Below are 15,742 nucleotides of genomic sequence, written 5' to 3'. Positions count from 1 at the left end.
GCGAAATTTGACGTTAATGGCCAGTGGCAGCAGACGTCCGACGCGAGTGCCTTTGCTTACAGCACATCGTCTGCAGTGTCTCTCCTCGGCTCGTCACCACATCGGTTGGTCTCTAGACGACTGGAAATCCGTGGCCTGATCAAATGAGACCGATTTCAGGTGGTAAGTGCTGATAATGGGGCTTGGGTGAGACGCCGATCCCATGAAGCCATGAACCCAAGTTGTCAACACGGTACTGTGCAAGCTGGTGGCGGCTCCATAATGTTGTGGGCTGTGTTTACATGGAATGGACTGGGTCCTCTAGTCCAACTGAACCGATTATTGACTGTAAATGGTTATGTTCGGCTACTTGAAAACCGTTTGCAGTCATTCATGGACTTCATGTTCCCAAACAACGATTGAATTTTTACGGGTGACAATTAGCAGTTTCCGTGGGCCACAGTTGTTCGCTACTGATTTGAAGAACATTCTGGACAATTCGGGCGAATGATTTTGGCCACACGGATCGCCCAACAAGAGACGTAACCGAAAGGCCAGTTCGTGCATGATACCCTGCGTTGGAAATGTTGTGGCTTGGCAAGACAGCCAAGCCACTATGAGGAAGCCGAAAGGCACGTGTTTAAGCTCACGCAGGCTGACGCGAGGTCTGGAACAGGTCAGGGAATTTATAGTAGCAAAGAACGTACGTAACTACTGGAATACTTAACTTTAATTCATAATTGGTGAACATCGCTCTTGACGGTACATGTTTTACAGCATCAATAGTAACTGGTAATGGCGCCTTGCTAGGTCGTAGCAAATGACGTAGCTGAAGGCTATACTAACTATCGTCTCGGCAAATGAGAGCGCAATTTGTCAATGAACCATCGCTAGCAAAGTCGGCTATACAACTGGGGCGAGTGCTAGGAAGTCTCTCTAGACCTGCCGTGTGGCGGCGCTCGGTCTGCAATCACTGATAGTGGCGACACGCGGGTCCGACGTATGCTAACGGACCGCGGCCGATTTAAAGGCTACCACCTAGCAAGTGTGGTGTCTGTCGGTGACACCACACGAAACACTTTCGCATTTATCGAAAGCTATAGAGACAGCATCGCTCAGTATTTCTACAGGGGGCTTCCAACAACTTGTTGAGTTCCTGCCACGTCGAGCTGCTGCAGTACACCGGGGAAAAGGAGGTCCGACACGATATTAGGAGGTGTCCCACTACTTCTGTCACCTCAGAATACCTCTTGACAGAGATCGCTGGCGGAGCTCCAGTTTGGACTAGGTGAAAATATGACTTAGTCTTCAGATTTCATTCTCGTAATGTATTCTATCTTCGATAACAAACAAATATTCGGTAACGGTACAGGAAATTCATTTCGTAAACTTTCCATGCATCATCTTAAAAATATATTGAAAATAAACTTAAAATGAGAAAATAGTATATCTCTTCTAGAGTACACTGGTGCAGTTCCATATTTGTAAGTCGAAAAGTTTGTAATTATGACCAAGTTTAATGGTATTTAAGGTAACGTGTGTTTCGTGTGAGTTGCGGCAACTCCGTTCCGTGCCTCTGCCTGCTCCAGCAGAAGTGTCAAAAAAAAAAAAATGTGTGTGAAATCTTATGGGACTGAACTGCTAAGGTCATCAGTCCCTAAGCTTACACACTACTTAACCTAAATTACCCTAAGAACAAACACACACACACACACACACACACACACACACACACACATACACACACCCATGCCCGAGGGAGGGCTCGAACCTCTCCCGGGACCAGCCGCATAGTCCATGACTGCAGCCCCTTAGACCGCTCGGCTAATCCCGAGCGGCGCAGAAGTGTCAGTTCTAAAGTTATTTCGAACAGAGCAGCCTTCCCTTTCGTCCTTATGATGGTGGCATCGCTTTGAGATGTAGGCTGAGTGAGCGACTGAAGGTGTTTGGGAGACATTCTGCCCCATAACTGATCAGCTGCGTACTCCAACTTGAGAAGATTGGTGAGAGCCTGGTTTAAGGCATCCAAAAGTCGCTACATGGCACTCTACAGCAGTGCTTCTCCAACTTTTCCTGATGGAGACACCCTTGTAATACGTGCAATTCCACGGCACACTCTTTCTATAATATTAATAAGTGAGATTCTGTTGTAACAAATGAAGGGCTTATTTTTCAATATTGGTACAAGTCCATTATTGTTCATTCTGAGATACAGAGTCCTAAAATTAAATGAGCGCTGAAAAATCTGCAGTTGAGGTACCAGAAATATTCAACCATATGGCTTCTTGCTAGAGATGAACCTTTCTTTCTGTTTCTTCAAAAATGATTCAAATGGCTCTGAACACTATGGGACTCAACTTCTGAGGTCATCAGTCCCCTAGAACTCAGAACTACTTAAACCTAACTAACCTAGGGACATCACACACATCCATGCCCGAGGTAGGATTCGAACCTGCCACCGCAGCGGTCTCGCGGTTCCAGACTGTAGCGCCTAGAACCGCTCGGCCACTTAATTTCAGAAGTATTATAGGCAGAAAAGTGGAGGTAATGGACTTGTACCACTATTGAAATGAGCCCTTCAAATGATATTTTAAAATTTCTTTGATTTCAGTATTTCATTTCTATGTACGAAATAATTATACATCATACACTTTTCAAAGATACATAACTTATCAGTAGTATTATGAATTTAGTGACTCACATGGGTTTGACGAGCATTACACATCTATCTTATATTGGCTCAGATGTAGGACAAATTCGCTCGTATTTCCGCGTGTAACATTCTCAAACTTCCACTTTTAACTATTTTTATATTAGCCTTAATAGAAAACGCGCTTTCACAAGAAAAACTGCAGCAAAATGATGAGTGCTTTTTTACGTATGTGAGCGTAATTTTGCTAAACAGAAATCCAGAAATTGCATCAATCTGGTTCTTGGTACACAGTTTTAATGTGCGGTTGTTCTTCAGGTCTGTCAATTCCTCCTCTTCAGCAAGTTGATTTTACAAGTACTGCTTAATATCTAGTGTTGGGCAACATCCATCCAACCTCATTTTTAATTGCACTAAACAGGCATGAATCAATGATTGAATTTTGTTACTAACTGCACATTTAGATGTCAATGGAAACACTTCAAGTTACTTTCTTTTGTTTTTCTCATTCATACCTCGACTTCACCTCTCAAGGTTGCAGTTTTTGTCTGTAGCACTAAGGAGAGTTGCACCCTTACCGTGTAGGCTAGAATTTGTCTTGCTGAGTATTTCAAATAAATCAGAAACGAAACCTAGTTTTGTGCTCCAGAGCTCGTGTTTTAATGCATCCACAAACTAGGTTTTGTTTTCTTTCTCAAATAACTACAGCATTGCATGCTTAAGTCCATGCACATGACCAAGTTTTCTCCCTCTAGATAGCCAGTGGACTTGGTCTAAAGGAAGACCTATAAGCGTAAATAACCAGCCACAACAAAGATTTTATGAAGGTCAGGACAAGCCAGTAGGGTATATAATGAACACGGCAGAAATAGGATTTTTTTCTTGTATTTGGTAAGCGAGATATTCTTATCATACCTGAGACAATTTGGGAGCAATGGACGATGCAATATCTGTGGGATGATGTAGGGGAACAAAGAGACGCTCACGATCATATAGTCTGTTGCCGTGTCATTCACTGGCGAGAGATGGCAGACGTATTAGGGATGCTTCCAAACGGAAATGCTAAACCATCTGTCCAGATCGTGCCTGACGGCAAGTTTTCTTCAGTGTACTCATACCCAGCAATCAGGGAATACCAATGTGTACAGCGACCTACCTTTCCAGGCGACTACTAATTGCGCACTATAGCAAGGCACTCGGCGCGATGGTTAATGGTAGTTACAGAGTCTTGGACCGATCTTTCCTTATTTAGGATAGCTAAAAAACTTAGCCGAGCAGGCAATACACCATATACCAACACTGACACTTCTCTGTACCGATGTTTGCTTTCCACGTCATTAACTCTGCATGACATGCTAATCTCGTTGTTGTCTGCTAATGAAGTCACGCTGGCTGCGAGGGAAACCTGTCACTGGCGGTCGATTACGTTTGATTTGTATCGTTTCACCAAAACTCCATTATCCACCGCGTCTTGTGTCTTCAAGGAGAGTGCGGATAATAGTTTCACATGCTTCGTGGATACAATCAGTACTAAAACCATATAGTGTGACGTCCTATGAGAAGATGTACACGTGTACGGCGCTTGATTTTATAATCCAAAGCGACAAAGGTGATTTCGTGTAGCACAGCTGCTCATATATGTTGCAAAACAGCGTTGAATGGGCAATGAATTTTCTGCACTGTTAACAATCCTCAATCGTCAGCAGAGCCTCTTTGCATCAACATGTCACTCTGGTGGCAGCTACTTTTTCCAATTCGGTGGTCTCTATGTACACATAAAAAACCGAGTGTCTGCACGCTTTTGGAGACAGAGTTTCCCATATCTTGGGAAAATTCAGTGGTACCTCGGGGCCTGGCTCATTGTTCACCTAACCATCACGCTGACTCCCAGTGTGAGGTCTGAGTTGCCAATCTTTTCTCCCTGCCGGTAGGAACTCTCTCTCTCTCTTTCTTGCTTTCTGTCTGTCCTCTCTCTCTGTCTCTCTTTCTCTCTCTCCAATACAACAGCTATCTATAACACAAAAAAAGAGTACTTTACAGGGTGTTTCAAGAAGGTTCATCCAATTTCACAAGTTTACATCTCTTACACGAATTAAGATTGAAACTTGGGATTAGCTTTAACTTACTTATATGAACTACAAAGTTTTTATATTCGAAAGAACAATCCGCTTTTCATGTGTGTATATTTTATATACATGCAGGTACAACCTTGGGGAACTTTATAGAATAATGTTAAGGATCAACGTTTTCACTTACCTATAACAAACGTTCAATTAGCCTTCTACCTGATGCATGACATATATCCAGATGATATTAAAACTTATCCCATACTTTTGTGATATCTCTGAAGTTGCTGAAATCACTGCACTTGCTATGAGTTTTTGCAGGGGGACGCCCATACACTGACGGAAAGAAAATCACAAGACCAAGAAGGAGTAGTGCGACATAAACGAAAGTTGGTAGGAGTATTTCTACATCTGAAAGAATATGTGTACTAAAATTTCGCGCTAGCCGCATAAGAGTAGCGCTAGTAGGGCCACTGTGAGAATGCATATCAGATTTGCTTCAAATACACGCTGCAACGGTCGTGAGTGTTAGATGGCTTTGAGACTAGACTTCGTGAGCTGATGTTAGCCAAGAATGTCTTTGAAGCGACAAAAGACGCCATTATCAGCACCTCACTGAATTTGAACGAGGTCGTGTAATAGGGCTACGCAGGTTCGAATCCTGCCTCGGGCATGGATGTGTGTGATGTCCTTAGGTTAGTTAGGTTAAAGTAGTTCTAAGTTCTAGGCGACTGATGACCTCAGAAGTTAAGTCCCATATGCTCAGAGCCATTTGAACCAATACGGCTACGAGAAGCTGGATGCTCCTTCTGCGATATTGCAGAAGGACTTCGCAGGAATATAGCTACTATACATGATTGCTGGTACCGGTGACACGAGAATGTACAGTCGCAAGAAGACCGAGCTCCGGACGACCACGTGGTACTACCGAGAGGGAAGACCATCGAGTTCGGCGTATGGCTCATTTTTCTGCATCTGCGGTGGTAATTCGAGCAGCAGTTGGCATCATAGTGACACGAAGAACTGTTACAAATCGGTTACTTCAAGGACCGCTCCGAGCCAGTGAGCCTGTAGTGTGCATTCCGCTGGCCCCGAACGAACTCCATTTGTGACTTCAGCGTCAAGCGACAGCTCATTGGATGGCAGGGTGGATGTCTGTTGTGTTTTCTGGTGAACGCTGTTTCTGCCTCGGTGCCAGCGATGGCAGTGTGTTGGTCAGAAGGAGACGTTTTGCAACCAACCTATCTGTGTGCTAAATCCACTGGACCGACACCTGGAGTTATGGTCTAGGGTGCGATTTCGTCTGAAGGCAGCAGCACTCTCGTGGTTACCCCAAGCACCCTGACTGAAAAATTGTACGCCAGTCTGGTGATTCGATATGTTGTTCTGCCGTTGCTGTACAACGTCCCAGAGGGTGTTTTCCGACAGGAAAACACACTTCTGACTCAACACGCTCTACAGAGTGTCGACGTGTTGTTTGCCCTACTCGATCACCAGATCTGTCTCCAGTGGAGCACATATCGGGCTATCATCGGGCTATTACTACAGCGTCATCCACAACCAGCATTAACAGGCTCTATATTGACCGACCAAATGCCACAGGCATGCAACTCCGTCCAACAAACTGATATCTGGCACCTGTACAACATAATGCATGCACGTTTGCACGCTTACATTCATCATACTGGTGGTTAAACCGGTTATTAATATATTAGGATTCCACATTTGCAATGGCTTTTCTCGCACTAACATTAACTTGTGATCCTGCAACGTCAGTCACTTAAATATGTAACTTAGAGAAATGTATTCCAGAAATTTCATTACTCAACATTAATTATTTTTTGGTATTGCGATTACTTTCCGTCAGTGTAGATGGAGTTTTTCACAAACCTCCAGAAAAAATCAGATATTGTGAGTTGTGGTGCCCTTGGAGGCCAGTGGTGCTGTGCAAGGTCGGTACACTCCTTACGCTGCAGGATGTATAGTGCCGCACAGTTTTGTAGCGTAATTACACTTGAGGAATGGAGAACTAAAGCGTCTTTGTGGCTGTGTCATTGTAATTTCGACGCACATCGTGTAATGAACGAGTGTGCGGGGGAACACGCTAGTTGCACTAGGGATTCCTCTACTGCCAACCTCGTGAACCGGTGACTTACAACTGGCTCCAAAGTAAACTTTTGGTTTCGTTGAGTAAGTTAAAATTTACTCCAAGCTCCCAGCTATATGGAAATGAAATGTCGTGTGGCTAGGGCCTCCTGTCGGCTAGACTGGTCGCCTGGTGCAAGTCTTTTGAGTTGACGCCACTTCGGCGACTTGCGTGTCGATGGGGATGATATGATGATGAAAACAACACTACGCCCACTCCTTGAGAGGAGAAAACCTCCGACCCAGCCGGTAATCGAACCCATGCCCCTTTGCATAGCATTCGGCCGAGCTGACCACTCAGCTATCGAGGCGACACCTGCATTCATGTAAAAGATATACACTGATCAGCCAAAACATTATGACCACTGCCCACCGCGACTTTGGATGCTGCCTGGTAGCGTTGCATGCACGTGACTCGGTAACAAAAGTATGTATGCGGAGCAGACACGGACGGAGGATCACCCAAGCAAAGATATGGCCTGCTGATGGGGAAATCCATTGAGATAAGCGACTTTGAAAAAGGCCAGATGATTATTATTACCCAGACCCTGTGGACGATTATCTCGAAAACGGTAAAGCTGGTCGAATGTTCACGTGCTACTGTCGTAAGCATCTACGGAAGGAGGTAGAAGGACAGTGACACTACCACTAGGTGATAAATGGTTGGACGTCCACAATTCTTCACAGAAAGTACGGTTCGGAAGTCTGCTCTGTAAAGTGGGACAGAAATCTGTGACATCTCTGCCAGAAGAGCACAATGCTGGTGCATGCACAAGTGTTTTTCGAGCACACCGTTCATCGTACATTGTTGAACACGGCGGTCCGCACCAGACCCCCTCTACGTGTTCACACGTGGACCCAACGACATCGTCAATTACGATTGCTGTGGGCACGGGACCATTAGGATTCGACCGTCGACCAATGGAACTGTGTTGGCTCTTCGGGTGAATCGCATTTTTGCTAAACTAGATCCCAGACGCAGGATGGTGGGAGCAGTATTATGCTACGGGAGACATTCTCCTGTGCTTGCTTGGGACGTGTGGTAGTAATTGAAGGCACGCTGACAGCTGCGAACCACCTGCATCCCTTCGTGCATGATATCTTTCCCGACGGCGATGTCATCTTTCAGCAGTATAATTGTCCGGGTCTCGGCACCAAAACCGTGCTACAGTAGTTTGAGAAGCATTATAGCGAACTCACGTTGAAGTCTCGGCGACCAAATTCTCCTGACGTAAATCCTATGGAACCCACCTGGGTCGGTATCGGACTCCATCACCGCGTGCGGAAATCAGCAGCCTGTTATTTACGCGAATTACATGGCCTGTGCGTAGATGTTTAATGGAACATACCTCCACAAACCTACCCACACACTGCCGGATCCATGATAAGCAGAATGAGTGATGTCTTCCGTTGCAAAGACGGACGAACAAGCTACTAAGTAGGTGGTCATAATATTTTGGGTCATCAGTGTAATGTTGAGAAATCGGATGAATGTTTTTGAGATACCCTGTAGTTTCACTGAATGCAGTTTATTAAAGAAGCACAATCTTTCTTCTTGCAGGCATTGCCGTCAGTTGATGAAGTGTTCGAGAAATGCTACTGGCAGGGCCACCGTTTCAACTGCTCGAGTCTGTTCTTCCTGCAGCGGACAGAGATCGGCTTTTGCTACGCATTTAACTCACTCACATCGGAAAACAGGAGGCACTGGTAAGATCTGTGTGATACACGCAACATGATATTGTGTGTCATGCGTGTCAATTTTTGTCTCATTAAAAATGCTTAACAACAAGTTCTCCTCACAGCATTAAGAGATGCCTGCATGTAAGAAAGACATTTCGCTTCAAAAAGTCGACTGTTTTCGATAGGGTATTTTAGAATTACTATAATATCAATCAGTACCATATGCAGACTTGCACAAGTCACGTCATGCGACAGATGGTCTCAGAGCGTGAGAATGGTGTGATGGGTAGGAGCCTTATCGTTCTGGAACCTATACAGTGCGAAGGAGCATAACTTTCATAATTTATATTTACTATTTGAGTATTGATATACAGCTCCAACCGCGCTTCTGAAGTTACTTGCTCTGACAGTTCCATACGTAAAAACTAAATACAAATTCCAGTTAAAGTCGACTGTTAGCTGCTCCTACGGATCTACAATAAGTTTCCGAGAAGGCAACACGTACTTTAATGTGTCGATTGCGATTTCGAGCAAAAACTAAACGAACCGTTTAAAGTGTGATCTCGTGTAATCTATGAGATAATGACAAGCATTTTGTTGTAACTTCTGCAGTTCTCCAGGAATATCTAGCTCCTGGAAACTCTGCCATGAGCATTGATAGTGGAATGCCTCTCAGAACCTTTTACTTGATTCTTTTGGCTCCATAATATAAACAAAAATCAGGTGGCATCCTTAATATTCCTATTTTCGTTTTTAATAGCACTGAATTCTTTCCCACTTGACATTTCGTTATGTATTGTTTACCGCATGAACATTAGAGCCTACAACCAGGGGAGAAGAAACCAACAGGGACAATGGCTATGAATTATTCCAGTTGCGGTAGGAAAAGAGAGTGTTGACATTATTTACTAAAAGCCGCGGTGTTTCTTGATGTCCTGGTAAATCTTTTTGGTGGTAAGTGCTATATTCATGAACCCATTGTGTAGCGTATGAGAGTTAACCGCCAATAGTACGAACATTGATGGCATTAATTATTGCACGTAGCATTTCCTCCATTACCCTCGTATACTTTACAACAGGATCTTTCGTATTCAAAAACCATATAGCTTTTTAAATGTTTCCCTAGGTGACAAAAATGTGCCCCGTCAATTCGTTTCTCCTAAAGCTGGCCGTATAGCCTAAATTATGATTTCATTTCTGCCATAATTTCCTGTATCACAGAGAATGCTATGTTGATTCAAGCACTCTTTCGGTCATGGTCCTGAAATCTGTCAGACTTGGAACATTCGACATCTACTCTTGTGCGTAGATATTATTCTCTCCACAATGATTTCACTCTCAGCCTCTTAACCTCTGCTAAAAATGTCACTACACAGTCATCAAAAAGGAAAGAAAAACTTCATGGGCGGCTTAGCTCTATGAAAGCGTTCAGCTTAAATTTAAACCTACATAATTCTTTTGTACCAAGTACTTGCTAAGTCCGTTAAGACTTCAATATGATCTTCAATTCTTGGCATAGGCTCATTTTCTCCACTTTATTATATTTTCCTCGAGTATCATCGACAGAAAATTACGGTTTCAACGTTCAAATACACTCCAAGATATGGTAATACAATCCGAGATATGGTAAAATTTTTCTGATCTAAATTTTGTTTGTACAAGACAAGTTTTGATTCAAATGCAAAACGACTAATTTGCTTTCATCAAATTCGAATCTTCTCCTTACAGTTGTAGATTCATTTAATTAAATTTACTATAAATGTCAATTAAATATTCTGCATCATTCTGAAAATTCAATGAATCCTTTTTAAGGAATCATCTTCGTTTCCAATAAATTTCATAAGTGAGTCAAACAAATCATGAAATCTTTTCAGGTAGGTACCCTTCGATAAGTAACTAACTTGTGCATGGAATAGTAAACGGTTGTAATATCCGTCATTTCAGTCCCAATGCCCTGCCCCCCTTCCCCCACTCCCAAATTCGCCAAGAACCAGGAAAGTTCCTTTAGATCTTTTCCGTGCCTACCAGTGTGAGGTTACACTCTCGATAGCGACCACCATTTTACATCTTGAAACGTTTTCCGTTGCAGTATTTAGGCGAGAGCCAGATGAGGCATTACTCAAAGGAGCGCCAAGAATTTAACAGTTTGCAAATGGGGCAGTTTAGAACAATCGAACTGTCTTGATATAGATGGAACGTTCATTGAGAATGGATGATTTTACTGAAAAGTCCACAATGTAGTGCGCCACAGGAAAATTCCCTATTTTAACGTAATATTTTTCTTTACTGAACTCCACCCTCTTTATTATTATGTGCACTTGTGCGTAGTATTAGGTCATGGAGTAGGCTGGCAGACGTCATTGTTTGGAGACGTATCCCGATCAGAACCGAGCAGTTTTCCCTGCAAAATATTTCAAACAGCCGACAAATGATGGGAATGAATATCTTAGTGGGGTTAGGTCACTTAGTTGAAAACTAATTGACGAAAGGACGGGCACTAATTATGTCCGATTCTTCGTGTCAGAATAATCCGCTGCCAGCCTCGCGTATTTTGCCTGTAACACCTGAAAAAAACATTATAAATGATTAAAAGATAAGGTAATGGCCTGAAATAATGACAGAGCTGACACAACAGATAGATCTAAATAACCTTTATCACACAAATATGATATATAAGCGGCACTGAAATGAAACCCGGTCACTAGTGTAAAGTAACAGTAACGATTTTAAAAACTCAAAAATGTAGTTATACACAATACACATACTCAAAAATACACTCCTGGAAATTGAAATAAGAACACCGTGAATTCATTGTCCCAGGAAGGGGAAACTTCATTGACACATTCCTGGGGTCAGATACATCACATGATCACACTGACAGAACCACAGGCACATAGACACAGGCAACAGAGCATGCACAATGTCGGCACTAGTACAGTGTATATCCACCTTTCGCAGCAATGCAGGCTGCTATTCTCCCATGGAGACGATCGTAGAGATGCTGGATGTAGTCCTGTGGAACGGCTTGCCATGCCATTTCCACCTGGCGCCTCAGTTGGACCAGCGTTCGTGCTGGACGTGCAGACCGCGTGAGACGACGCTTCATCCAGTCCCAAACATGCTCAATGGGGGACAGATCCGGAGATCTTGCTGGCCAGGGTAGTTGACTTACACCTTCTAGAGCACGTTGGGTGGCACGGGATACATGCGGACGTGCATTGTCCTGTTGGAACAGCAAGTTCCCTTGCCGGTCTAGGAATGGTAGAACGATGGGTTCGATGACGGTTTGGATGTACCGTGCACTATTCAGTGTCCCCTCGACGATCACCAGTGGTGTACGGCCAGTGTAGGAGATCGCTCCCCACACCGTGTTGGCCCTGTGTGCCTCGGTCGTATGCAGTCCTGATTGTGGCGCTCACCTGCACGGCGCCAAACACGCATACGACCATCATTGGCACCAAGGCAGAAGCGACTCTCATCGCTGAAGACGACACGTCTCCATTCGTCCCTCCATTCACGCCTGTCGCGACACCACTGGAGGCGGGCTGCACGATGTTGGGGCGTGAGCGGAAGACGGCCTAACGGTGTGCGGGACCGTAGCCCAGCTTCATGGAGACGGTTGCGAATGGTCCTCGCCGATACCCCAGGAGCAACAGCGTCCCTAATTTGCTGGGAAGTGGCGGTGCGGTCCCCTACGGCACTGCGTAGGATCCTACGGTCTTGGCGTGCATCCGTGCGTCGCTGCGGTCCGGTCCCAGGTCGACGGGCACGTGCACCTTCCGCCGACCACTGGCGACAACATCGATGTACTGTGGAGACCTCACGCCCCACGTGTTGAGCAATTCGGCGGTACGTCCACCCGGCCTCCCGCATGCCCACTATACGCCCTCGCTCAAAGTCCGTCAACTGCACATACGGTTCACGTCCACGCTGTCGCGGCATGCTACCAGTGTTAAAGACTGCGATGGAGCTCCGTATGCCACGGCATACTGGCTGACACTGACGGCGGCGGTGCACAAATGCTGCGCAGCTAGCGCCATTCGACGGCCAACACCGCGGTTCCTGGTGTGTCCGCTGTGCCGTGCGTGTGGTCATTGCTTGTACAGCCCTCTCGCAGTGTCCGGAGCAAGTATGGTGGGTCTGACACACCGGTGTCAATGTGTTCTTTTTTCCATTTCCAGGAGTGTAGTTGCCAAAACTGTTGGCACATTTATCCCATTGCGACACTAGCCGGTCGATTCCATCTCTGAAGAAGCTAGTAGGCTGCTGTCGGATCCAGGCCTGGACCCAGTCACACACTTCGTCGTCGGTTGCGAATCGATGTCCGCGAATAATTTGTTTTAGAGGTCCAAACACATGAAAGTCACATGGCGAAAGGTCGGGACCGTGCGATGGATATTCCAGAATTTCCCATCGAAACTGCTGCAATGTCGTCTTCGCCGTATTGGCCGTGTATGGTCGGGCATTATCATGCACGAGGATAACGCTGTAAGTAAGCTCTTTAGGTTTTTATGTTGGTAACGCCACGTAGTGATCTGTATGAAAATCGCTGACTGCGCTGTGTGCAGTCCGTGGATGAATGGACTTATTGTTGGAATATTTGCTTGTGTAGCGTTGGGCAGTTGGATTTGAACAGCGCGTAGCGTTGGGCAGTTGGAGGTGAGCCGCCAGCAGTGGTGAATGTGGGGAGAGATGTCAGAGTTTTGAGAGGTTACTATGGCCGGACGATCTGGACGTGTGTCCTTCAGAAAAAGGAAATTTATAAGGCTGGATGTCATGAATTGAGATATATATTATGATTTTTGAGCACTATTAAGGTAAATACATTGTTTGTTCTCTATCAAAATCTTTCATTTGCTAACTTTGCTTTTCAGTAGTTATTGCCTTCAGTAGTTAGAAACTTTTATTCAGCTGGCAGTATTGGCGTTCGCTGTATTGCAGTAGTTCGAGTACGAAGGTTTTTGTGAGGTAAGTGACTGATGAAAGGTATAGGTTATTGTTATTCAGGGCCATTCTTTTGTAGGGATTATTGAAAGTCAGACTTCGTACCGCTAAAAATATTGTGTGTCAGTTTAGTGATGATCAGAATAAGTAAAGAGAAAACTGTCTGAGTACGTTGAGTATTTCTCAGCTGTTTGAAAATCAAATAACGTTAGAGTTTTTCCAGCACTGTCATTCTTTACATAGAAAGGGAAAATTTCAACGCCATTGGGCAACATGGCTCGGCGTTTCGACTTGATGGTTCGTGTAAGGTTCTGTAAAGTGGCTTGATAACGCTGGGCACTGACGGTGGTTCTCCGTTCCAAGAACTCGACAAGCCGTGGGTCCTTGTGGTAAAAAAATGAAGCTCATCATGACCTTACCAGAACTTGTGTGCACGGCCTCTATTTCTTTGGAGGTGATGAAGTCGCATGTTTCCACTGCTTGACGCTTGCCTTCCGGTTCAAACTGGTGACACCGAGTTTCGCCACCTGTGACAATACGCGACAGAAGTCCGTATTCCTCCTCATGATAACGTTGCACATGACTCAAAGACAGTGCCATTCGAGTATTGCGCTGTTAGGCGGTCAGTTGGTAGGGAACCCACTGCGCACAGATTTTTCGAAAGTTCAGGTGTTGATGCATTATGCTGTGGACGGTGCCCACGCTAATACCCAGTAACCGATGGATCTCGTCCACGGTGAGTCTGCTGTTGTCCAAAACTAGATCATTCACTTCTGCAACCATTCCCGGTGTGATGACACGATGGGATCCTCCAGGACGAACATCGTCTTCCAGTGACTCGCGCCTCTCAAGGAATCGTTTGCGTGTTTTAATCAGCCTGAGTCTGACAGCTGTGCCAGCCATGCTCCAGCACTTAACATCCTCTGCCGCTGCAGCCGAGCAGTGAGTGTTGCCTCATACACTGAATACACTCTGCTTATTTGCACTGCTTTCAGTTGCCTGTCTTAACAGACCTTCTCTGCACTTTAATCTGTTCTTCCCTCTCGATAATTATGGAATATGTTCCCATGAGTTACCGGTCTGGTCTTTTACAGCGTCGGTGAACCTCGCTTGACGTCAGGCAATAGCGATTCATGCCAAGTGTGGCGCAATGTGGCGGGGGGTGCCCTCTCCGGCTTGGAAATCTTCTTGAGGACACCGCCTGCCGCTCTAGGACATCGATGGGACAATCGCTATAGGGTAAGAGCACACACAGCTGCATACCGAGACTTCATCTTCTGAGTGCCTTACGCAGACCGTACAACGACGTTTGTGATAATTGCAACACCCACAGTAACAACCCATACGATCAACCTTAGAGATTGTGTACTGGAAGTAGGTAGTTATGGTTGCAGATAAGTTGTGAATTGGTAAAAAAGGCAATGTGACCAGAAAAGTCATTGTTATGCAACGCCGTCAAAATAACTTGGAACATGAAATAAACTGATAGTATGTCCTTTGAATGTCAAAAGTCCACAATATCAGCTTGTGTGATAGTCCAACTGGGACAGGATGACACATCTCAGGGAGTGGATTTGTAATATATTGACATTTTATCTTCTAAAGGGTATTCTATTATGTAATGGACGAATGTATGCAGATGGTGGTAAGGAGAGAGATGTTAAGGAGAGGGTAGTACTTTGTCAGTCCAAAAAGTTCCAAGACTGGATTAATAAAAAACAGAGAAAAGTTAAGATGGCGGTTTTAATTCTGCACATGTTCTATATAGTCTCCTCTCACTTAATAGCCGGCCGAAGTGGCCGAGCGGTTAAAGGCGCTACAGTCTGGAAGCGCACAACCGCTGCGGTCGCAGGTTCGAATCCTGCCTCGGGCATGGATGTGAGTGATGTCCTTAGGTTGGTTAGGTTTAAGTAGTTCTAAGTTCTAGGGGACTTATGACCACAGCAGTTGAGTCCCATAGTGCTCAGAGCCTCTCACTTAATACAATGCACATAACGTTCATACAATCCTGTGAAACAGTAAGAGAAATCCTTCTCGTTCAGCTCCCACATCTCGTTGTCTTCAATGCCAGTTATGTTGTTAGGGTGTTGACCCTTAATGTGTTTTGCACTTTGTCATTTTGCGGTATGTTCCTGCTGATAACACCAAGATTTTTCAAGAAAAAAATGTCCTTGATTTACGTTTCAGTCAAGTCGTAGTAGGTCTCCACAGGTCGCTGTTTTCGTCTGGGAGTCAAGGTGTATGGGGCAAACATTCTACGGAATGTCTTGAACACTTG

At 44.9% G+C, this 15,742-nt stretch overlaps 1 protein-coding gene across 1 annotated transcript in view; it reads left to right on the top strand.

The window, feature by feature from the left end:
* LOC124796078 (sodium channel protein Nach-like) overlaps window positions 1–15,742 on the top strand; it is a 136,445-nt gene that overhangs the window by 21,974 nt on the left and 98,729 nt on the right. Inside the window, exons 2-3 of the mRNA XM_047260163.1 lie at window positions 8,402–8,547; window positions 14,559–14,703. Of these exons, the coding sequence (XP_047116119.1) occupies window positions 8,402–8,547; window positions 14,559–14,703 (291 nt within the window). The remainder of the gene's footprint in view (window positions 1–8,401; window positions 8,548–14,558; window positions 14,704–15,742) is intronic.

Source organism: Schistocerca piceifrons, chromosome 4 (genome assembly GCF_021461385.2).
Source record: "Schistocerca piceifrons isolate TAMUIC-IGC-003096 chromosome 4, iqSchPice1.1, whole genome shotgun sequence".
NCBI lineage: Eukaryota > Metazoa > Arthropoda > Insecta > Orthoptera > Acrididae > Schistocerca > Schistocerca piceifrons.
The sequence above is the reverse complement of the archived record's forward strand: the minus strand, read 5'-3'. Positions and strand labels throughout refer to the sequence as shown.